Consider the following 25,288-nt stretch of genomic DNA (forward strand, 5'->3'; position numbering starts at 1 on the left):
TAATTTAATGAGCTTCATTTGTGTAGAACCATGTCCTCCATGTAGAGCATGCTCAATAAATATGAGTTATTACAAGTAAACTTTTTTTTTGGTTTTTTGAAACAGGGTGTTACTTTGTAATTCAGGCTGGCCTTGAACTCACTATGTAGCCTAGGCTGTCCTGGAATTTACAGCAAATCACCTGCCTCAGCCTCCCAAGTGCTGAGATTACAGACTTGCACCATCACATCCAGATCACAAGTAAACTTTGGAGAGTCTCAGTGATCTGGCAAAAGGCTTTCACATTTCATTTCCTCAGGGCTCCTGGCTTCTTGCTACAGATCCACATGCTGGTACTGACTGCTCATTGTCTGTGTAAACATAATCTGTGGGTGTGCATGTTTGTTTCTTTTTTTGTGGTACCAGGGATCAAACTCAGGACCTTGTGCTTACAAGGCAGGCTCAGTGCCACTGAGCTAAATCCCCAGCCCAAGTGTGCATGGTTTCTACAGGCAGAGTGACTGCTCACTGGGTAGAGATGGAGAGGTCCTAGGCTATGACTCAGATCAGCACCTGTGATGCCGCCCCTTTCTGCTGTCATGAAAATGAGGAAGAGCTTTCTGATCCTTTAAATAAAAGAATATTGACAGAACAATGACCCCATCCTTACTTGCTCCCAGCTGTCCATGTCTCAAAATCCAGGGCTGAAAGCGGAGGGAGACTAAAGGTGTCATCTGTTTGGTCACAGACAGCAGGACACCTGGTGCTCAGTCCTCACCAGGAGAGGAGCAGCTGGACCATGCTTCAGACCCCATGAGGCCTCCCCTTGGACCCTCACTGGCTTGTGTTTTATACTTAGGTAGAAGTATTAGTTTTGGTCAGCTGCAAGTAAGAGTCCTAATTAATACAGCATTGCTTGAGATGTAAGTCTGCCATGAAACTAAAGGGAGACAATTGTGGTCCCTATAACAGAGGCCTGGAGCCAGCAGACTGCCAGGGAGACTCAGTCCCCTAGGCCTGCACAGTAGCCTCTCTCCTCACCTGGAGACCCAGGCATGAGGAGTCTGCAATGGTTGGGCAGGCTCAGTGGGGTCATGATCTGTCCATTGTGGGAGATAGGCCAGTGGAGCATAAGGTCAAGGACACAAGAAGCAGTTTGCTAATGGTCACCTGGGCTGATAGTGAGTTCATCCACTCCTGTGTTCACCCCTTGATCCCTGGGCTCAAGAACCTGCTGGTGGGAGAAATGATACCCCATGTGGGAAGGGGACTTTGGTACAGACAGACCTCCTTCTGAGCAGCCTGCACTGGCCTAGTGCAAGGCAGTGGCACCTGAATGCCATAACTGAGACCTCGAAGGCCATTCTGCCTGTTAACTTTAGGACCATGGGATTTCCCTGGCCAGAAGCAGAGCTGTGGGGAACACTGAGGAGGAAAAGGCATCCTGTAAGTTCGTGGACTTCAACAGAAATGTTTATGAGGGAAGATGAACACACATCCCAGTAAATGTTTATTCCAGTGGGGGCAAAATGCCACCCCTCCCATGATGGAAGTAGCTCAGGGTGACCCAGCCACCACCAGAAAACCTGGGCAATGTGTACATCCGGGGCTTGGTGTTGGTCTCTGCAGCTGGGAGATGGGCGCTCAGCAGTGGCAGTTGCCAGGTCAGCCTTGGTGAGTGCCACAGGAACAACCTCCATCCTGCTGCCATGGCCACTGTGCACCTGAGCCTTCTGGCCAATGACAGAATGACTGGGAAGAGGCTGCCTGTTGTTCAGGACCATGTGAATTATCCAAGAACTCTGTGGAGGTCTCCTTTGGGTAAGCATTCACATGGGACATAGATTTCTGCTCTTGTTTTGATCCATGCAAAGAAGCCTGTCCATATACCTCTTCTTCAGGTCTCCTTGTGACCAGTTCTCTGGTCAGATTCCCTTCAAGTCCCTCACCGTTGAACCAGGCCTCGGCCACAGCTCATTAGTTGATGTGTAGTGCACTTCCAGCCATTTCTTCTCCCATGCAGCCTAAATGACAAGTGCTCTGCTTGGAGTTCTCCCACTGGGAGGAGTTCTCAGCACTGCAGGGTGTCCTCCAGAGGGGCTGCATCTGCCTGCTTCCAAGAGGAGGAGCCTGACTATCATGCACAAACCTCTGCGAGCCAGGCCCACATTTCCTTTTCTTCTGTCAACGGACTGTAGGAGAATGCCCAGGAGGCCACAGTGGTGGGCTAGGGGAGAAGTGGCTGGGACCTTGGGCATCTGAGCATTTCTTCATGTGGCTTACTTGTGACTTTGGGCTGCCTTAGGCCTAATCTCTTACACATTACTTCTATTTGATGTCTGGGTACTCTGTGCACACTCAGATTTATGGCTTGGTGGATCAGAACCCGGTTTGTGATGGGCACCTCAGGTCTCATGGTCACTTAGTGCCTCAAGGTGAGCCTTGAAGTAAGTCTAAGCTGTCTCTTAAAAGCAGAATGGTTATCTGCAGAAGACAGCAGGCCCCATCCCCAAATCCTGAGGATGTGTGCTGTGACTCACCCGTAGATCCCTGACATGGGCTCCAAACAGCCTTGCTGCATCTGCTTCCTTCCAAGAGCAGCCTGCCTGGTAGCTAAGCCTGTAACAGAGGCTGCTTTTTCATGGGCTTCATTCAGAACCAGCAGGTTTTGTTTGTTTGTTTGTTTTTTGGAGCTGGTGTTGAACCCAGGGTCTCATGCATGCAGGCTCAAGTGCTGTACCACTGAGGAGCAGCACCAGCCCCATAGCAGCTTTTTGGGTCATTTGGTAAACAGGCTGGAGTAATTACTCAAACGAGCAATGTGTTGCTTATAAAATCTGAAGAGATGTTACACCTCTAGTTTTATATTTTAGTTGTAAGAGAGGACAGATACTACGTTTACCCTTCACCTTGGAAGGGTGATCTTAACATGCCCTGCATCACTGGGTCCCTAGGAAATCCAGCAACTGGAAGGCCCCAGAGTCTTTGTCAGAGGTATTTTCCACCCTCTGACATGTAAACATCTCACCAGGAAGTCTCATTCACTGGGCCCAGTCAGCACAATGTCCTCAGTGTAATAGACCAGTGTGGCCTTTGTGTAAGGGAAGGGGAGTTGGAGACCCCAGAACTCAGTCATAAGTAGTCACTATCCTTGCATCCTTCAAGTCCTTGATGGTGGCCTTACTCTCCTTAGTCGCTCTTGGAATGTGGGGCTAGATTTATCTGTTTTCCTAGGTGGAGACACTTGTGGTGGCTTTTCCTTGGTCTTTCTTACCACAATATCCTCACTCCACAGGGCAGAGGCCCTCTGTGAGGACTTTGCCACTTGTTGTCTATTCCAATTCCAGAACTGGAGAATTAACCACAGGATGAGTACAGTGTCCCCTGGACCCACTGTGAGATGAACCCATGCTAAAACTCTGTTGATCATCTGACCTCCCTAAGACCCTTCTGATTAGTGGATCACAGGGATATTTGGGTTTTCTGGAATTAGTGTCATTTCAGAGCCAATGTGCTGGAATTCTTGAAAAGTCTGATCCTTTCCTTTTTCCTGATGGAGAGTTAGCCTGTTAAAAGGTGACATGTTGCTTTGGGGAAGGCTGGAAAAACAACAGGATATAATGTTTTAACAGCGTAATTTTAAGATTAACAGTGTAGTAGGGAGCTTCCTTGAGGAAACCAACCTCCCCTTCATTCAAGGTGTTCTGGGTCTGTAAACTGACTCCAGTCTGGGAATTGAAGGAAGGGCCATGATTCTCTGATTTGATAACTCAAGTTAGAATCTTGTTCACTTGACCTAGAACTTTCTGTTTTTACAGATCAAGTAAGAATGTGGTAGTGCATACATCCGCTTCAGCTTTACGAATGCCACGTTCAACTAATCAACACCAAAGGCCTCTGGAAATCAGACTATGGCAGATATGGCTGCTTTGACTCTCCTGTCTTTAGGATGATCATCCCTGTCTAACCTTTGATGATTTACTGCCACCCATTGGCCCTCTCACCCTGAACCTCAATTACTCTATCATATGTGAGGGTCCAACTGTAATTTCTTACCTATAGAGAAGACCAACCACAGATGCTGGTCACAGGTTTCTTTCTTGCAGTTGTGAAAGGTTTGATGGGGGAGTAGGTTGCACATAACAAACCCACTCTAATAGCCTCTGCCTCCCTAAGGCTTTTAGCTCTTCCTCTAGGACACCAGGGAAGAGCTCGAATTTTAACTTCACTTAGCCCGGGCCACTTCTTGGTCCACGTTTGAGTCAACCAATCATGAATCATATCAGTTCCCAACCCTGCCAGCTACTGCAGCGAACCCAGAACCTCTGCTTAGGGGTTTGTATCAATAAGTTTAGCCCAGTCCAACTCTGTATTCCTTCCCCCAGATCTCCACACCCTCAGTACCCACCTCATACTCAGCCCCATGATGCTTTCTAAGCATGCCTGTGCCTTCAGGCATCTGGTCCTCATCTCTTCAAGGCCTTGGGCCCTCCTCTAGTTTAAACATTTTAATTTTTATTAATATATGCTCACAGTACATAATGGTTACATCACAGGGAGTTGGTACACGGTCGTAATACATTTTAATTTTTTTACACCTCTTTTCCCATGTCTCTATCTCTTGATTTCCTTTCCACTTGCAAAAGATCTATTTCCTTGTTTACTACTATCTTTCATTTTGCTCTTTATTTATATTTTGGGTTTCTCATGTAGGAGAAACCATGCGACATTTAACCTCGTGTGTCTGATTTATTTCACTTAGCATTATGGTCTTGAGGTGCATCCATTTTCTAGAACTCTCCTAGTTCTAAAACGTTCCTGCAAAGTCTCCGGGACTTCTTCACAAGGCACCCTCCTACCCATAGCTTCTGCAACGCTTTTGCGCCAAGCCTCTGGCACTTGGCGAATTCCAGCTTGCAGGATTGCCCTCCTGCCCAGAGGTGAGGCCATGAAGACAGGAACTCCTGGGGCACTTCCTGCACCCATGATCCCAAGCTGGTGCTCCCTTGAGGGAGTCAGACGAAAAGTAGCCAGTGGTGATCCAGCTGCGGTTGCTCGGCTTGGAGCACAGCCCCGGATCCAGGATCCCCCGGTTACTTCCTGAAGCGCCTGGGAGGCGCCTCGCACCCACCCGGACCCCCAGCCTGTCTTTCCCTGGGCGCCGCCCCCACCGCACTTCCCCCCTCGATTTTGCCCGGAAAGAGTCACAGGCAAAAGCGAACTTTCGAAGGTGGCTAGCTCCCGCTCGCTCCAGCCCGTGCCTGGCCGTGAGCGCGTGTGTGCGCGAGTGTGCGCGCGTATGCGAGGCCCCGAGCCGGGTAGGAAACGCCAGGCTCCGCGGGAGGAAAGAGCGGCCCGGCCCCGGCCCCCGCCCCCGCCCCGCTTCGGCTGCCGGCCGGAGCATGCCCGGTGGGGGTCCCCAGGGTGCCCCGGCTGGCGACAGCAGCCACCGCTCAGGTAAGGCGGGGGTCCGGCGCGCTGCCCCGGAAGTCGCCAGGTCGGGGCGCCCCTTTAGAGGTGAGGGAGGCCGAGGCAGGATGCAGGGGTGGGTAGAGCAGGTCACTGGCCCCGTCCTGCGCCGGCGGGGACCCGGCACCCGCAGCTGGCGAGTCCCTAGTCCGGCCTCGCGTGGCACTGCTCCCCAGGCGCGCCCCAGACCCGCGGGACTCGGGAAGATGAGGGGGCGAGAACCCCGCTCCCAGCTGTTGCTGCCCGGGCCTCGCCGCCCACTTCCTACTTGGGTCGGTGCCGCACGCGGCCGGAGCGTGGGCCACCCGCCAGCCCCCAGTGATGACATGGAGCTTGCGGGATGGCCGCTTTCAACAATGACGGGACTCCATCCGCTCACGTTTAAAACAAGCGCAAAAGAATAGTTTTTCTAGGCGAGTGAGATGTGGAGTTAGGGAAAGCTGCGCAGGGCCCTGGCTGGACCAGGAGGGGGCCGAGCGTCTCAGACGCGTCCTTAGACCTGGCAGCCTCAGTTTCCTCAAATGTGAGAGCACACTGAGATTATCTGGCCTCCCGGGCCTCCTCCTTAGCTTTGCTCTGTGCTAAAGCACTTTGCAAACGCGACTTCTCTGGATAACACCGGGCCACAGGAGGTGGAGGAGACAGCCTTCTGCACCTCAGTCCTAGACTCAGTTGTGCCTCGGTTTCCCCATTTGTAAAATGGAGCCCATTATGGTACCTATAGGGCAGTGTTGTCATGAGATTAATGAATGGTGGATGTGGACCCCCTGGGATAGACAGCAAGATCTCTCAAACCTTAGTTGCTGTTTTTACTAAGCAAGGCCTAAATAATTTGGAGTAATCTGAGAATATCAGTTTGATTAAAGTATACATATCAGGGCATTTAAAAAGAAATTTAGTTTCATTGTGCTCAGGCATGCCACACGGGGCCCCCTGAATTTAGTTGAGACTTGCAGGGAGCTTTGATGAGAAACCGGGTTTCTGAGAAACTGGCTTTCTGTGCTGTGACCTTGAACCTCAGTCTTCTCAAAAAAAGATAAAAGAAAATGGGGGTAGTGGGCGCGGTCTTTGTACTGACAGTGTTGCCTGAGGATCAGATGAGGTGAAGCATAACACCCGATGGAGCCCAGTCACTGTAGATGTCATGTTACTAGGAAGGAATAATAAGTTAGTAAGTGGAGCATAGCTGCAGGACAGACCTACCTTAGGTTGTAGGCAACACATCTGACATATTTATAGAACTGAAAATGTAAGAATGAATTGTTAGCCCTGACAGGAGAGACTGAAAGTCTTAATTTTTTGTCCATATTTTATAAGTCCCATTTCTAAAGTGTCTTGGAAAAATGAATGATGAAAATTTGACCAGAAAAAAAGAGGTTAAACTTTGAAAGAATGGATTGTGAGTTCTTGTTGCAATTCTCAGACAGAGTGGAATCTGGATTAATGTCCCGTCTTAACACTTACATTTGCCTGGACCTTTAGGATGGCACGTGAGGTGAAGCTGAGGGGGTGACCTTTGGTGCCATGGTCACTTTGCAGGCATGAGCCCCAGGACCCTGCTGCTGGGACCTCACTCTTTACCTGGCATGAGGCTAGGGAAGGATTAACAATTCCTAGTTCATTTGCTTCCCAAATGAAATTTCTGTTACAGGTTTTTGTTTATCCAAAAGCAATGCATGCTCATTACAAGAAGCACAGGAAATTTCAAACGAGTAAAAATCAAGTATAATCTCACAAGCGCAGTCAAATAGCTCGGTGTCGCTCTTCTTGTAATCCATTTCAGTGGCACACTCAACAATTTATATCTATTTCAAAGATGGGATGCAGTCTATTGTTTTTGTTAAATGACAAAGTGATGCTTGGTTACAGCTCGAACATGAAGACACTAATCTAGAAAAAGAAACCAATTTATTATGCTTATTAAGACTTCCTTTAGAAAAGATTTATGATTTGGGGCCTAGGGATGAAGGAAGCTTAGTGGTAGAGTGCTTGTCTAGCACTTGGAAGACCCTAGATTCCATCTCCAGCACCAAAAACAAGTAAAAAAAAAAATCTCAAATTTTTGATCGGAGACCTATTAGAGACTTAATGATGCTTGAATTTTATTGTGGTTTTCATTAAGTTTGTTGTTAGACCTGCAGAGCACAGAGAGGGTACAATGGTGATCGTTAGAAAAGCTAAAGACTAGCCAGAAAAAGTTTCTGAGCCTAAGACTAGGTAACATGTTAGATTAGAATTAGAATCATTTAGACTAGAATTAGAACCAGTCCTTCATAATGATGGTGGTGATCATCAGTTATATGCTTTGTTGTCAGGCAACCCAAGCAGAGCCTGCTGCTCCCAGAGGTGCCTTTGGCAGCCACCCTGGGGTGGGGATGGTCCTCTCCTGCCACAGCTGGGGCTACCTGTGCCAGCTATTTTTCCATCACACCATTCACTAAAGCAAGACTGTTAGCCTCAGGGAGTCTTTGATTGTTTGTTCTTGACTTTAATGCCTGTGGTTAAAACTGCCTTGGTGAATGATTCTGTGTAACAGTGATGCAATTTTTAAAATTTTTTAATGTTTTTGACTTTATTTTTTTTTGTTAGTACATATTTGTCATACATTTGATCCCATTCATCATAGAGAATTTGTACCTGTACATAGTATATCTTAATTCTTTTTTTCCCTATTCCCATCCCCTCCCTTCAACCCTTCATCTCCTCCCCATTTACAAACCTTTGTTTCCATCTTTTTCCTTCCATTCTCTTTTTTTTCCTTTTCCCTTCCTTTCCTTTCCCCTTCCCATTTGAACATGTTCTTCCTGCTTCCCAGTATCTGTCTTCCATTTTGCTCCTTATTTACCCTTTGGATTTTTCACACAAGTGAAACAATGCCATATTTAAACTTATGTGACTGATTTGTTTCACTTAAGATTATCGTCTTGAGGTACACCCATTTTCTTACAAATTATTGAAGTTTGTCTTTCTTTATGGCAGAGTAGTACTCCATTGTACATTTTTTTTTTAAAATACCAGATACTTTTTTTGCTTTCGAAGTCAGAGTTTACCAGCTGTTTCTCTGAGCAAAAGATTTGCAATCAGCTTCCAATTTGAGAGACCTGTGTCTGGCCAGTGAAGGAAATATTTATATCTAGCCTCAGAGATGGTAGGCGCCCATGTATTTTACTCAGTTGCTCCTGTGACTATCCATCCCGTGTCTCTCCTGTGTCTTGCTTGGTTTCCCTGCCCTTGTCTCCTTTGGATGGTGGCTCAGTTGGGCTTCTTCCAGTCACTAGTATCCTCTGTCCCTGACTGTAAGAAACAGAACTTACAACTGGATGGACTTGTAGAAGGTAAACTGGTTGATCTCCTCGTGTTCTGGCAGATGAGGCCTTGATGCCTGCATTTAACAGGCGCAGCTGTTGAGAACTATAGATTTGGAAATCTAGTTGTAAATGAAGCAACAGCCTACACTTTCTTCCCCATGTCATCTTCAGTGGCCCATGGCCTTTTGCTCGCCCTGCAAAAAACAAAGTAAATACACTTGCACCTGTTCTCTGTAGCATTTGCCTGTCATGGTTACTTTTTATTGGCACTTTGGTTTTAACTCTTAAAGAAATGCAAGTGAGACAGTAAACTCCTCGAGGGAGGGACCACCACCTTTGAGGGGCAGGCATGTATCACAGGATGTTGAGAGCCGTAGTAGAACTTGGGAATGTCCCACTAATGCGTGTGACCATCCCTACATAAGACATGTTAAATGAATTGAGCTTGTCCTTTTGTTTATTTATTTAGCCATCTAACTTAGTGGTAAACCAATGTGTAGCATGCCAAGAGGCCCTGGGTTTGACCCCTAACACTGAAAAAAGAATAATTGAAAACTTAGATTCTTGGTTACTTTTGTTAAGTGTCAGTTGGTCTTTAAGAACCCATTTATTCATTATTCATTCATTTAATGTTTATTGAGTGCCAACAAGGCATTAGTTATCATTAGACCCACATACTAGTAAGCTATCAATTTTTAACTTCATGTAGAGAGAAATCTTGCTAAAAATAGTAGTTATCCTTGATGGAACAGGCCATTTTGAGAGCTGGTGAGCTTTGTGCTGCTGGGAGCGTGTATGGATGGCAGCACTGGATGACTCTGGGGTGGCTGCTATGGAGGGTCCCGTCTGTGCTGGGAGGGAAGCTGCGTGAGATGACAGGACATGCGGGAGCTTTTCCAGCTCTAGGATTCTGTAATTTTTGTACCGGAGGCCTGGGATTTTAGCTGCTATATAAATTCCCATCCTCTCTTGCTGGGCTTTTTCATTTTGCCTCGTCCGCCCCCCAGGTGGCTCCGCTTCCGGTCGCCTAGGTGTTTCCAGCAGTCAGCCACCTGGGCAGTACACCCACGCTCTCTCCCCTGGGCTGGAGCACACCGAGGGCTGATATTAAGCATCAGCTGATTATGTTCACCCAGGTGACAGATCTACCAAGAATAGAAACGCACTTGACAGGTGGCCCTGCAGGGAGACTAATTGCTTTTAGAGGCTGAAAGGTGAAATATCTAAAGTTTAACGAGTGAACTGGCTCCCGGTTGTGGATCTGAGGCGAAGCTCCGTTTTGTGACATGCACACCAACCTGACTTTTTTTCACACTTGGCATTTCCTGATTTGTGACTGGATTGATAAGGAGGACTTGGCATGATTGTTGGGCTTATTTTTAACTCAGGAGGATGTATGTGTTTTGTCTTTGTAAATGAAATCATCTTACTCAGATACTGATCAGAAAAGGAAGATTATTTTACAGCAGTTAAATAAAAATGTAAATTCAGAGATAAGTTAGGATTCTCATGGTTCTAGTTTATTGGTGGCCTAGAATCATGAAAGCTGTTTTGTCATCACAAGTCTTCTGATGAAAAAGTTTGCCTATTTCAGTATTATTCTTTTTTTTTTTTTTGGTACTGGGGATTGAACTCAGGACCTTGTGCTTGCAAGGCAGGCACTGGATTTTCAGTATTATTCTTAACATTTCTCTTGTGCTTTATATGGAAGCCATAGGTCAGGCAAAGTGAAAAGTGAGGCTGGTGTCCATGGGGATGGGTAATTCACATTCAGTTTAGATAGTGGATTCTGGGGTTATGAACCACCTTGACTCTAGTAATCCTTTTGTTTTCTTATGTCTTGTTATAGAATTCTGTCCTAGAGACATTGATGCATCTATTGTTTCCTTCTGTTGCATTCATTCCTCCATTCAAGAATATTTATTTAGCACCTACTGTTATTTAGCACCTGCTGTTTACATGCCCAGTGTTGTGTCCTGTAAGGTGCCTGCCAGTATTAGAAGCTCATCTTCAAGTACCATCTAGTCTAGGGGGAAGATCCTGGGAAGCCCAGTGAGGCAGGGTATTGGTGGCCTCTCAAAAAATAGTAGGAAAGTGACAGGCTCAGAAGAAGCAAGGCTGTGACACATGTACTCTCTTTTAAACCCCCAACTCAGAACCCCAAGCTTCCTCTGCTTCCTCTGCAGTGATCTGAGCTAATCGGACCCACTCGGTGGCTTTGGCCACAATACAGAGGGTGCAGGTATCTCAGGACTTGAGGATACTGAGCGTTTATTTGGCTGCAGTGCATGCCTGCGGTGTGTCAGGCTGGCTCTCCACCAGACACCATGGCCACAGCCTGCAGAACTGTGTACTTGCCAGGCCTCCTGGGTTTGGATCCTGCATCGGGTGCTGAGTGGTGTGGGCATCTTGCACTGGATTCTTTTCTTGATGCTGCCTCTTGGATGAATCCTCAGATGCCACAGTTTGCAGCTGAGAGCAAGTGATGCCCTTTGCTGTGCTCTCCCTTGCTCTGGGGGCCCTGCTGGTCTTGGGTGACAACATGTCCATTGCTGTCCACTGCGTGAGGGAGGGAGAGAGGTGGAACTGTCAGGGGGCCCCTCTAACTGCCAGCTACCAATGGCAGCCAAAGAGCAGTCCTTTGGCACATGGGACACTCTCTTGGCTCTGAGGATCTCTAGAGCTGCTTGTGAAGAGGGGCGTAGTGGGGTGACTGACAACATGGTAACAAGGGCAGTGAAGGTGGCATAACAGCATGCCTGATTTGGCTCTACAAGGTGAGTTCTAGATCTAGGCCCAGCGGATCTTTGTGTTTTTATGGGTAATTTAATTTTTGCTTGACCTTTATGAAATTTCCATTCATGTGAAATGTAGGCTCTATAAAATTCTGTTAGGACAGTTTTGGATTTAGGTTTCTCTGAATCTCTCTGGCAGCTGATCTCTCCTGTTGGGAAATCCACCAATCTTGCTGATACAATTTCACACCCAAAGAGGGCATCCTAACCCTGAAGACCAGCTCCACAGCTTGTCTGCAGTCGCGTGTCTGCATTTCTCTCTGAAGGCAGTTTCCTTCCCCCTTGGTTTCTCAGGTGTTTGGGTCCAGGGATGAAATCGTCATAGCTCATACTTATTTAATAAAACCATTGCTAAAGGCCCCGGGTCCCTGGGGGCTCCCTGGACATTTTCAGAGCTGTTGCTTTCAGCTGTTCCCACTTCTGTGTCGCCGGAGAATTGGCAGGCCACTTGGCCCATTCCTGTGGGTTCCTTCAGCATTGTCTGCTGCAGCTGAGACAGTCAAAGCCCTCTCAGTGTAGGAATAATGCCAGCATGTTCTCTGGAACCCTCAGAGGAGCGTCAGTGAGCCTCTTGTTTCCACAACAGAAACTCCCAGGAAATGCTGGCTTTAGATCTGGCTATTTAGTCTCACTGTTCTTTAGATTTGACTCTTTAGGCCTCCTTCGCCTGGGGCAGCAAGTAGTGAAAGAAATAAAGAAATGGAAGAGCACCATTTGTGGTGACGGGGCCTGATCAGACAGTGTGCTGTGTGTACCCTTCACAGGCTGGGACAATGGGGAGAGCGATGGCTTTTGGCTTTTGGCAAAACTGACTGGACACAGGGATGCAGTTTCAAGTGCCCAGTCAGACTCACCACTGTCAGTTATTGTTGAGGAGCTATTAGCAGGCTTCAAATCTCTACTAGCTTTTCAGCCATTCATTAGCTACAGGAGTGGGAATGGGCCATTTAATTCTCTTGGTCTGAATGTGGTACAGTGGCATGCTTACTTCATGGTAAAAGGATTAAAAAACAGTCGTGTATTGGGGCCCAGCATTTAGCTCAATGGTGCTACACCTGCCTCACAAGCACAGGGTCCTGAGTTCAACCCCTGGTACTGGAAAAAAAAAATCCAAAAACAAAGAAACCAAAAAACAGTGGTGTGTTAAGATAGGCCGCAGCCTACAATGGCAAGGCGGAGCCCAGACGGGGGTGATGGGGTCTGGTGCTGAGTCTGCAGTTTATCGGCTTGGAGCCCACCCTCTTCCCCAAGGGGACACCTTTTTTTGTAGCTCATCACCCCACAGTGGCATCTTTGGGACATTGCACAACTGTGCTGGCAGCAGCCCGGGTAATGGGAAGGATACGGTTAGTGCTGCTGACAGCCTCCGGGAGAGGGCGCTTGGCTGCTTGGCCTGCCTGACCCAGCTCGGCCACTTCACCTTCCCTGATGTGATCTGATTGCCATCCTTAGAAGAGTATATGGCTTTTGTGACCCTGTGGTGCCCTGAGTGTGTTCTAAGGCTCAAATAGAAAGATGACTTTTAAAAAAATAAACCCCAGGATCATGGTTTTTCTGGTCATTCATTTAAAAAATCCAGTAGGTTTCTGTTCTTTAAAAAAAATTTTTGACAGATAATAATTGTATATCTTTAGGAAGTACAGTGTGATGCTTTGATACATGTATATTTAGGGTGAAATGTTTATGATTGAGTCAAGGACAGTCTGCGCAGGTGTGTAGGCAATCATTGGACTTTTCAGCGCCAGAAGGATTGTATACTTTTGAGTCCATTTGTCCTATTTACTGAGAAGCTGCTGTTGTTTGCAGAAAGCAGCCTGTTTGTTTTGTCCTGTTTAGGTCAGGCATGACAATATTATCATTAACCATGGACATATGCTGTGCAGTAGATTTCAGAAACTTACGCTTCTGTCTAATTGAAACTTTATTCTTTGACCAGTTTCTTTTCTTCCTCAGCTGACCCAGTGCCTGGTTCCCACCATTCTAGTCTCTACTTCTGAGTTTGACTCTTTCAGCTTCCACATGTAAGTGAGATCATGTGGTATTTTTCTGTCTGGCCTCATTAATCCTGTTTTGTTTTCTTTTGTGAAGTTCTTCCTGCCAACAGCTAAAGATGTTATTATCAAACTTGATTTATTGTACTGCTTTCTCACCCAGCCCTTGTTTCCCAGCGTGATAGTGGCTACCCTGAGGCCCCCATGATCTGATGGAAAAACAAGTCTCACAGCTAGTTCTTTGCCACAGGGCCATCTCTTTGGGCCTTTGCCATTCAAAAACTCTTTAAATCTTATATTCAGGATTTAGAAGTAGTCAGTTTTTCCAGAGCTAGGGCCGTAGCTCAGTGGTAGAGTGCTTGCTTAGCATGCGTGAGGCCCTCGATTTAATTACCAGTACTGCAAACAAACAAAGAAATAATACAGTTTTTTCAGACCTTTAGTTGCACATATTTCTGGACTCTCATTTATACTTGCAAACCAATAGATTCTTGACTGAGCATTTTTCTTTCTCCCATATTATTTAATACTGCCTTTACTATTTCTTTTATTCTATTATCAGTTTTCTACTTTCTGACCCCCTAGAGCTGAGCTTGGTAGGTCCCAGGTCTATCTTTCTAGGTACTATAGAGGATGGCTTTATCAAATACTTTGCCACCATTGTCCTGGATCTCCATCTTTCCAGCATCAGACATGGGTGTCCTTCCTGCCCACTGCCCTGTGAGTGCACACATGCCTTATTTTAGGTAGTGCCTCACTGCAAGGCACCACCAACTGTATCAGTTAACACCTGCTGTTGTAATATGAAAACTCAAATCATCACAGGCATATCACTTTCAAAGATTGCTTCTTGCTGACATAAATTACATCTGGAGGCAGGGCTGGTGGTGATGGGGTAGGGGGTCCCCTCTATTTAGTTACCCAGGGGTTCAGAACATGGACTACAAAACATCTCCAGAGCATCCTCCACATCTAACCTGTAGACAGAGGAGTAAAGAGAATGGATGACTATAAAGGGTGTTTTATAGGCCAGGCCTGGAAATGGCAACATCACTTCTGTCCACAACCTCACTGACCAAGAGCTAGGGCTGGTCACAGGGCCACCAGTGACTGCAAGGAAAGCTGGGAAATGTAGTTCCATTGTGTGTCTAGGATCAAGAGGCCTGGCTGGTAGATAGCTGCCAGGCTCTGCCTTGGTGTCCGTGGAGCAGGGACTCTTCTAAGGGCCTTTAATTCCACAAAGGAGGAAGTTCTGCGATCCTCATCTTGTAGATGTAAAATTGGAGCCGTCGGAGGTAGGCAGCTGGCCCGAGGTCACATAGCCAGTCAAGGGTGGAGATGTTATTTGAACCCAAGTTACCCTGTCTCACAATGCCAAACTTATGTGCAATCTAGACTGAGAACTTAGAACACAGTGAAAACCTGAATGTAAAATATAAAGTGTGGCAAAGGTGATGTACAGATTTCAAGATTAAAAATGAGAACTAAGAGTAATAAATTAAAAAAACATAAAATAAGGAAAAATAACTATAACTCAGAAGCCAACTTAAGAGAATGACATACACATTATTCAATGTGGTAAGATGTATAATTACAACATAGTAAGTGAAAATTAAAGTAGAGTTTAGGAAAAAGATGAAATGTTTATAAGATACATGTAAATTGGAAAAAAGCATAATGATGAAATGAAAAAGTGATAAAATATTACAAAGGAATAAAAATAAGTAAAAGGGATACTTAAGCTAATTATCAAATTATAGAGAAGGGCAGTGCAAGTTCAGGACTTGATATTCAGGAAGACACAATATGCCTAAGGTTCAACACAATGGAAAGAGAAATTTCTTCTACTCCAAATAAAAAAAATAAAAATAAACAAAAAAACTCCAGAATGTTAAATGAAACTAAAGCATTCAAAGGTCACACTTTAGCAGTCGAAACTAAATCGACAGAGACAAAAAGAGCAGCAACATAAATCCTGTTCCTAGAGTATGTTCATCTAAATTCGTCCTGTGGGTGGGGTCCTGGGCCATTCTCAGGGCTGAGAGAATGTTGGAGTGGAGCTGCTGGAGTGGACGGATGCTGGCAGAACTGAAAGCAGGAAGCTGCAGGCCCTGGTTCCCCATGGGAACTCTGAAAAACAAAACAAAATGAAACAGCCACCAGAGACTGGCTAAAGTTGCTTTACAGAGCCTGGAAACCAGTCAGAGGTGTACAGCTGCTGTGCCCCAATGAGACAAAAACCACATTCAAAACAGTAGGTCCTACAGGATTTAAAAGGCAAGTGCATAAAAATAATTATATATAAATCTGTGCTAATGGGTATGCAAAGTATAAAGGCATAATTTGTGACATCAGTAGCATAAATGGGAAGGTGGAGCTATATACAAGCAGAGTTTTTGTGTGGTTAAGTAGTATGTTTAAGTTACTATCACCTCAATATAGAATGTTGTAACTTTAGGATATTACATGAAATTCACAGACACATGTTCATGCAGACAAATTACATAATATGCACAAAAGGAAATGAGAGAGGGATGAAAATGTGCCACTCTGAAAAGTCAGCCAAGTACAAAGGCAAACAATAATGGAAGAAATAAGAGACAAAATAACTATAGCAAATAGAAATAAGGATAAAAAGAAAAAGGATAGCAATAGAAAAAAGCAATTTTTTCTGTATCCATCATTATTTTATTTGTTTTTTTGTTTGTTTTGTTTTTTGTTTTTATTTTTGTTTTTGGTACCAAGGATTGAACTCAGGACCTTGCGCTTTCAAGGCAGGCATTGGAACCACTGGGCTAAATCCCTGGCCCCACCATCATTATTTTAAATGTGAATGGCTTAAACTCTCCAATCAAGAGCATAGCTTATTAGAATGGAACTCAATCCCACAAAATGCTGTGCACAAGAGACTTATTTTATTTTATTTTTTTTGGTACCGGGGATCGAACTCAGATCCTTGTGCTTGCGCAGCAGGTGGCGAAACCACTGAGCTAAATCCCTGGCCCCAAGAGACTTATTTTAGATGTGAAGACACTTGTATGTTGAAAGTGAAGGGTGGAACACGATATTCCATGCAAATAGTAAGGGGCATCTATATGAATATCAGATAGAATAGAGTTTAAGTCAAAGATTGTTAGAAGAAAAAGGACATTTTATATTAATAAAGGGCTCAATTTTCTGAGGAGATATAACAATCACAAACATGTGTGCCAAACACCAGATCTCTCAGTATGTGAAGCAAACACTGACGGAATTGCAGAGAGAAGCAGATATGCTACACTGATGGCTGAGTAATGCAGTGTGGGGGACTGGTCCAGCCTCCTTTCAGATTCCTGCATCCCTGATGTGGTCCAGTGCAGTCTTCTGGAGCTCCTTGTTGCAGCTGCCACTCAAATCCCTGAACCTCATGTGAATTGCACCATCAGCTACATGGGCCATACAGCTAGCTAGCTGGGCAATGAGCACCGCTGACTCCCTGCCTGGGTTGTATCCTCTTCCACTCCTGGCTGGAAAGCTAATCTATTCCACAAAACCCCATCCCCTCCGGGAAGCCTGTCTCTCTCTTTCTTCTACTGGGGATTGAACCCAGGGATTTTGCACTGATATATCTCCAGTCATTTTTTTTTTTTTTGAATCAGGGTCTTGCTAAATTGGCCAGGCTGGGGTGAAACTTGTGATCCCAATCTTCCTTCCTCAGTCTCCCAGAGTGCTGGCATTACAGGCATGTGCCACCATGCCCAGCTTAGGAAGCCTTTTTTTTCTAATGAGTCAAGATTCGTTACATATCACATACACTCAACCCATTACTCATACTGTCTGTGCCATTCATTTAACACATCAATGCAATACTTCTTTATTTGACAGATGTATTTATAGTTCATGTATTTCTTTGGTCTTCCCAGCCACATGTGCAGTTCCATGGGGTTTTATGCCCCTGGCATTCAGCACTGTAAAGTAGAAGCTCATTTTTCTGTTAAATCAATAGTTGTCTCCCTAAATTAGGCCCAAATACTCACCTTGGTCCTAACGGTTAGCCAGTAATAGCATTGTAGATACTAAGTTGGACAGACATGCCCAAGCTTCTTAATTTTGTGAGCCTTGTGTCCTTAATTTTAGGTTTGGGGACAATTTATTTTGCCTTCATAATGTGTATCAGGCCATGTATTAATTATATACATTTATATACTAAATATAACATGTTTAATGTATTAATTTATATTTAAACATATATATATTTATATCCATTACCATCAGCAAAGCTTAAGTAGAAGGGTACTTTTTTTTTTTTTGGTACTGGGGATCGAACTTGGATCCTTGGCGCTTGTGCAACAGGTGGCGAAACCACTGAGCTAAATCCCCAGCCCAGAAGGCTACTATTCTTAACCTCATTTTTCAAATAAAGACACCGAGGCCTAGAGATAGTAAGTAACTTACCAAAGCTACCTGTTTCATAAATGGAAAACTTAGATATTGAACCTAGATTTCTCTGACTCCATTGCTTATTATTATTTTGAAGACCAACAAGTATTTACCTTTTAGTCCTCTAACTTCATCGTGCCTGTGGCCAGAGTTTAAACTTTCATTCTTCTATCTTTGTCTAATGATAGTCACAGAAGGCATGTCCCAAAGAGCCAACATCCTCATGCCCAGGACTTGAGGATGTGTCACATTGAATGCCAAATGGGAACCTGCAGCTATGACTCAGTTAAGCATCTTACGTTGTAGAGACTATTTGGGATTATCCAGGCAGACCCAGTGTAACCACAGGGTGTTTGTAAGAGAAAGAGGGAGGCAGCGGTCAAAGTCAGAGAGTGATTTGAAGGTGCTAGGGTGTTGGTTTGAAGATGGCAAGGGAGGCAAAGGGATTCAAGCAGCTCCTAGAGGATGGAAGAGTTGAGGACAGGAATTCTCCCCTGGAGCCTCCAGTAGGGAGAATTGTGTTTAGCTCAGTGAGACCCCTTGTGGTCTCTGAATTGCAGAACTATCCAGCATTGGTGATGCTCTAACCCACTGAATTTGTGGTGATTTGTTATGGCAGCAGTAGGAAACCAGTGTTACAGTTTAGCTCTAAAATGTCCCCCCAAAGACTCATGTGTTTGGAAGGTGATTTGATCATGGGGTTGCTGTACTCACCAGTGGATTCATCCTTTGATGAATTCAGTGACTAAATGTGCTCCTAGGAGGTGGGGTGGGTCACTGGGGATATGACCTGGAAGGTATATTCTCTCCCCTCCATTCCTCTTCCCCCCCTTCTCTTCCTTCCTTCCTAGCTACTATGAGGTGAGCAGCAGCAATCCTCTGCCATGCCTCTCTCCCATTCTGTTTCTGTCTTGAAGCCAGCCAACCTTAGACTAAACTCACTGGACACTGTCAGACAAAATAAACCTCTCCTCCTTTAAGCTGTGGGTGTTATGTATTTTGTCCTCACAACAGATAAGTTATTAATATAACCATGCAACACTTTCCTGTTTTTCTGACCCTCTTGATGATTTGGGAACTATTTCTCTAACATCCCCTCTCTTTCTGCACATCATTTCCTCCTTGAGTGACCCTTCCTGGTCACATCCCAGGTCTACTTTGCCAGTGACACTATGCAATGCTTCCAATTTGCAATGTGCCTTTTTCCACTTATGACCAGGCCAGGCATTGTCTTATTACTTTCTGGGCTTTATGGTCCCCAGAGAGGTTGTCCATACACTATCTCAGGGCAGCAGTGCAGACAAGGAACATGCTACTGTTTGGTGCCCGAATCACAGGTCCCACTCATTCAGGTTAAGCTTGTTGCTGTCTATACCCCCTGAGCTTTTTACATCCTACTTGGGCAAAAGACATGAGTTGTTCTTCTGTCTTGTGTCACATAGCTCCTGTCTTGAAGAGGAAGAAAAATGCACTCAATTAATCTCTATAGGGAAAGATTTAAAGACCAGGCTAATAAGGAGAGACAGATGGAATTTGGAGAGAAAGATGGCAAATTCTATAGCTAATCTGACTAAAGAGGCACAGAAACTTTTCATTGGTGCATAAATAAAAAATGACAAACAGTGTCGGCTATGAGATCCTCAGCAAATATCTGGGCTCATTTTACTTAGCATTTCATAGAAATGTTATCTGCTGCAAAGACAACTGGGAGAAGAGAGAGACGCAGAGGTGCCTGCCTGTCCTCCATGCCCTCCTGTGTGCTCTTTAGAGATCTCTTTCGTGTCTTTAGTTATGCTGACATGGCTATCTTGATGTCCAGAATCAATTCAAAACATTTACTTTGCATGGTTATTTTGACTGTGGGGAAAAGCCAGAAGCTGTACAGTGCCAGGTCTGGTGAATAAGATGGATGAAGACATACTGTAATGTTTTTATGAGCCTGCCTTTCCATTGGATTGCTCTCAGCTTTCACCATATTTTTGATCACCCCTTGTAAATATTCAAAAGAAGTCTTCGAGAACTGCTTCAGAAAGTGTCAAAAATGATGGGAAAAGTGTGTTCAAAACAAGAGGGAATATTTTGATGGAAATTAATGGCAGTGTGTCTTTTATTGTAATAAATTTGACTTATTTAAACATTCACTGTATATTTTGATCACACCGAATAGCTCTTACCTCGTTAAGTTCAACATGGCTGTGCCCTGAACCCTCAGGCTTCCTTTAATGCCGATGCACTTCCAGACAAATATTGCAGCCACTGTATCTAAGATACATAATCCGAAAGCAGTAAGTGGGCTGGCTTCCGCCACCATGTACACCCTGTGCAGCCCGGCCACAAACAGACAGGAGTTTCATCCTGAAGGAGATCGTTACCAAGCAGCACAGATCCAGAGTCCCCTAAAAGGAGGACCTGGTGAGATCGTTCCCATTAACTTTCAGGTATCCAAGAGGACCATGGAGGTCTCATTCTCAGTTTGAATAAATCTAGGGCAGGCCAAAGGTTGCCAAAGGTTGCCAAAGGAGGTAGGAAGAAAATTTGAACTTACCTACTGGAACTATATGTCATTTTGACCCCTTTGGAGCTGACCTGTTCTTAAATGATGGAATCAAGGCTAAATCTTTCTTTTCCTTCAATGACTTTTCCTCAGCTCTTTCCTGGCAAAAGCTTCAGGGAAAAGATTGTGCTCCTGTGACACATTGTCCTGGTCACACACAAAATGATTGGTGTTTTAACTGCTCTTGGGCCTGCATTGTCTTCGTGAAGATCAAATTACTTTCTTTTTCAGTAAATCCAGCTCAGGTTTCTTAATGACCATAGGTTAACATTTTAATTTGAAAGCCTCTTTCTTTTAAAAATGACCAGTTCAAGTTGTAAGGTAGTAAAGCAGCCTGGAGTCTGATGGAGCCTGTTGGTGTTGGAAGGGGCCTTAGCTGTCTTTTTTCCTGAATGGCCCTTCTGTTGAATTCTTCCAGGAACAAGGAGTCACTACTTTGAATAGATTAGGTATAACGGTATAAAGGAAAGTGCTTTGTAAATGGTAGAATACTAAAAAATATATTAAATATTATTAACATACATAAAGATGTAGATTTCTATTGTTACCAGCTTTATTTCTAAAAATAACTTCATTGAAGTATAATTGACATACAAAAGATCTCCAGGTGAGGTGCTATATGCCTGTAATCCTAGCACTTAGGAGGCAGAGGCAGGAGGATTGCTGTGAGTTTGAGCCAGCTTGGACTATATAGTGAGTTCAAGGCCAGCCTGCACTACATAGCAAGACCCTGTCTCACCCCTACCCCTCATTGACATACAGAAAGCCGACATATATGTATATATTGAGTTTGGGGATAATTATATACCTATGAAATCAAAACTACCAGCCCAGGGAGACATTTACTTATGTTTACTTGTTTATTGTGAAGGACATTACAAAGGACACAGATGAAGCGATGCCCAGAGTGAGGAATGGGTGAGGGGTGGAGCGCCCATGTTCTCTCTGGGCACCACCATCAGGAGCTGCTGGTGGTCAGGTTCCAGAAGCTCCTCAAACCCTGTCCTTTGAGTTTGTAGTGACCTCACCATGTAGATGAAACATTGCCAATGTATGAAGATGAAACTGGACAAAAAGAGCTGATCTAATGCTGGTAGGGCAGTGGGGATCTGGCAAGGCTGTCTGTCTAGATTCTTCTGGCCCCTCAGGGCAGCTTTCCTTCCTCCTGGGTCTGGGGTGAGATCCTCTTCAAGTGGAGTCTTCTGACTCACTATCAGACAAGGGAATTAGAGGATTTCTTGATGGCCAGCTCCAAGGCAGGAAGGCAGCAAAGGTTATTCTATTTTTAGTTCCTGTGGCTGGCTAGAGAAAGGGAAGCAGGTGGAGGGAGGGCAGAGAAAGATCTTTGCAATTTGAGGCCTGAAAGAACCTGACATTACAGTAAAAGTTGGTCCTTCACGTTACTGCTCTGAAAATATTTCAAAGCTACTTTAGGAACCAAGGACAAAGGGTCAAATGCTTTTTAAAGTCCTTATTGTCACTTAGGAAATAACAAGGGCTGTGGGAGTTATGAGTCAGGAGCCATGAGTGAAAACCAGAGTAAATGCCCAACATCCACTTGAGGTGGCGTGCATTCTGCCCCTCCAGGGAGACTTGTGCGTTCCTGTGAGTTGTGTGGACCTGTCTTAGCCTTCCAAGGTTATTGCTTTCACCAGGTCATCTTGGATTACAGTCATACTTCCTTTTTTCTCCTTGATTCTGTGTGTATCTTTCATTTTGGGGTTTGGGTTGTCATGTCTGGGTGTGCACTGCTGCTCTGCTGGGATGAGCACCCAACTGGGGGATCACAAACTCAGCACCATGGAGTTTTAAAAAAAGGAAAACACTATTTGTAAGAAGGAAAGAGCAGAAGATGGAAAGTTGCTCTGAAGAGGAGGCAAGGGGCTCTGGAAAGATGGAGGACCCACAGCGCTTTGTCTTTGGCCTCTTTTATTGGGTTTTGGGGCCCTTTTTTTCCTGTCTAGAACTTGTCACAACCTGATTGGCTGTCTGGGCTCTTTTTGGGTTAAACTGAACACCCCTGACTATGTGTGGATTTTTTAAAGTGGGTTTTGTGTTAACTTTTTTTTTTTTGCCTGTTTGTTTGTCCTTGACAGGGCCATATTTCTGGGAAGAGCAGCTGGTTGGTTAGGAGGAGCCCTGTGTAAGTTCAGCTTATAGTTAGTAAGGGGATGTACGGGTGTTATTGTAGTAATATAGTGTCCCTAGAGTGAATGTATGTATGATAGCACATAGGTGTGAGTATATATGTGTATATACTGAATAAGAGACTTCCCCAAAGTTAGACAGACCCCTGCCTTTATAGGGTCCAGTTTCTTGTTTCTGGCTTCCTCTTGAGGGACCCCACTCTCCGTATTTTTGTTTGCTCTCTATGTATGCCATATTCCCTCCTGCGATTTTCCTTCGGCTTCTTCTTTCTCAAGGTGAGATCCTGTGTCATTGGTTTTGTTTTCAGCTGCACTTGTACCGGCTGCTTCATGGGTGGCCTTGTGCTGTGTAGGAGCTGAGCAAGGTGCCCTGGAAAGTACCACTGGTCTGAGTGAAGTCTTCTAGTTGTCACATTTTAGAAAAAAAGTGACCTTGAACATCCGCTTCTCAGCCTCCCACATTTCAACTCTTTGTTCTCCCGAGAGACATGCCATGGAAAACTCTCTCTTTCTCCTCAAGAATGGAGAGGAGAAAACTGGCTTTGGTGTCTGCCACTAATTTCATCTAAATTTTACAGTGTCATAGGACATTCCTCATAGTTTTGAGAAGCAACATAGTGGCAAAGAATGTGGTTCTTAGTTGCTCAGTGGCTGAGCACTTGCCTAGTGTGCATGAGGCCTTGGGTTCCATCCCTAAACCCACAAAACAAAAACCAGGTAAAACCAAACCACCACAACACAACTCATGGCTCTGGAGCAGACTGCTCAAGTCTTAGCCCCAACTTTGCCGACACTGGCCTCGCGGACTTGGGTGGCGTCCTCAGCCTTGCAGGTCCTCAGTTCTCTGTGTCTGTGCAAATGGCTTAGTAATAGCACAGCAAGGAGGAGGAAGCGAGATATTATTTATAAGTGCTTAAGCCTTGTGTGACACAAAGTAGGTGCATCCGAAATAACCATGTGATCATGTATTATCAATAAACTTTTCCCACCCATTTCTCATTCACTTTGCCTACTGCAGTGAGCTTCACAGAAGAGCTGTCAGCCTGCCTTTTTCCATCTTCTTGAAACTAGAATGCCTGCCAATCAGTGGTCTTTGGTGGCTCCAAGTTTCTCAGAGCCTGCTAAGGGTACTTCCATGAGCCTCTGTGGGTGCTGCTAGCACTGGGTCATGGTGGATCTGACCTCACTTGGGGACCTGAGCTCATTTGAAGTGGTGAGGTATTCTCTTCCTATTTGTTTTTCTCTCTTCGGCTTCCAGTAGCCTTTCCAATCTGAAGATTTCTTTCTTTAACAGATATGAAGCCTGGAATTCAAGTTGTATAATTCTGCCTAATTCCACTGTACCCTTCATGGTGGGCTCTTCTTCCTGGTTCTTTCTTGCCTTGGCCTGTCTGTTTTAAGCACACCTCTTACCGTCCTGAGCATATTTACTGGAGGTGGAACAACTTGTGGCCTCTGGCCATCTTGACACTGTCTGTCCCTGTTGTTTGACCTTTTGCGTCTACCCTGGTCACTTCCCTTCTGCATATCTTTGCCCATGATCAGTGAACGTTTCTGCCTTTCCCATGCAATCTCAGCAGTACTTGCAGATGCTCTCTCCACCTTGCCTACCTTGGGGTGATTGCAATGGCTGCTTCAAGCACTTGGGGAAAAGTGCTACACAGTGTTCATCGATTTCCTTCCGTGGGATTCTGGTGTGTGTGTCAGGAGTGGTGGCTCCCGGAACTGCACTTTCCCAGCCTCCCAGGGTTCTGATGCAGGTGGCCCCAGATCACACTCAAGCCTACCTGGTTGGCGCAGAAGTTTCCGGCCTCTTCCCTGACTGATGAGTGACCCCTGAGGGATGCAGAGGGACGTGTGGGGTTGAGAGGCTTCCCTAGGGCCTGATGCAGAGATTCTTGGTGGCAGCCAGGCTTCCTTCTGCCTTTCCCACTCAAGGAAAATGACTGAATAGTGCTGAGTAAGGGTCCCGTTGTGTAGGAATGAACCCAAGCCCGTTCTGAGGTGACACACTGAGTAGCTCACAGGGAAAGTGCTGCCCTGCGGACCCTGCTGACTGCATGGCTGACAGTGTCCATGCCATTGTGGCTGTGCTGCCCCAGAGGTGAGAGACAGACTCATGGGCACCCCTTCCTCGGCCATTCCTACCTCTGACCTGGTCACTTTCTCCAGAAGCTTCCTTCTGATTCTGTGTGGCTGATGGATTACATTTGACACCACTCAGTGACTCTGCCTGAAACCAAAACTGACTTCTACACATTTTTTGCTTGGAAACCTTTCTGTTAGAAAACTTTGTGGAGCCTGGCAGTTATGCGTTTTTTAATTAGTACATATTTGCCATACATAATGATCATATTCATCATAAGGAATTTGTACCTGTACATAATATGTCTTAATTCTTTTTCTTAAATTCCCCTCCTCTCCTTCAACCCTTCTTCCTCTCTCCATTTAGAAAAGTTTTGTTTCCATTTTTTCCTTCCATTCTCTTTTGTAAAATCCTTTTCCCTTCCTTTCCTCCCCCCTCCCCCCACTCTTCCCCTTCCCATTCAAACATGTTCTTCTACTTCCCAGTATCTGTCCTCCATTTTGCTCCTTATTTACCCTTTGGGTTTCTCACACAAGAGAA

At 45.2% G+C, this 25,288-nt stretch overlaps 1 protein-coding gene and 1 pseudogene across 4 annotated transcripts in view; one reads left to right on the forward strand and one right to left on the reverse strand.

Annotated features, from left to right (window-relative positions):
- LOC101710357 (biogenesis of lysosome-related organelles complex 1 subunit 5 pseudogene) overlaps positions 1–5,383 on the reverse strand; it is a 48,210-nt pseudogene extending 42,827 nt beyond the window's left edge.
- Positions 4,980–25,288, forward strand: part of Disc1 (DISC1 scaffold protein) — a 340,459-nt gene continuing 320,150 nt past the window's right edge. For 2 of the 4 annotated variants that reach the window (XM_087181893.1, XM_087181896.1), the window contains exon 1: positions 4,980–5,436. In XM_087181893.1, the coding sequence (XP_087038019.1) occupies positions 5,382–5,436 (55 nt within the window). In that variant the 5' untranslated portion in view covers positions 4,980–5,381. Of the gene's footprint in view, positions 5,437–13,365; positions 15,820–25,288 lie in introns of those variants that run through there. The other 2 variants (XM_087181894.1, XM_087181895.1) reach the window with 2 other exon arrangements.

This window comes from Heterocephalus glaber, unplaced genomic scaffold, assembly GCF_053883595.1.
Source record: "Heterocephalus glaber isolate CG9 unplaced genomic scaffold, H.glaber_assembly_v1.0 deba00001472, whole genome shotgun sequence".
NCBI lineage: Eukaryota > Metazoa > Chordata > Mammalia > Rodentia > Bathyergidae > Heterocephalus > Heterocephalus glaber.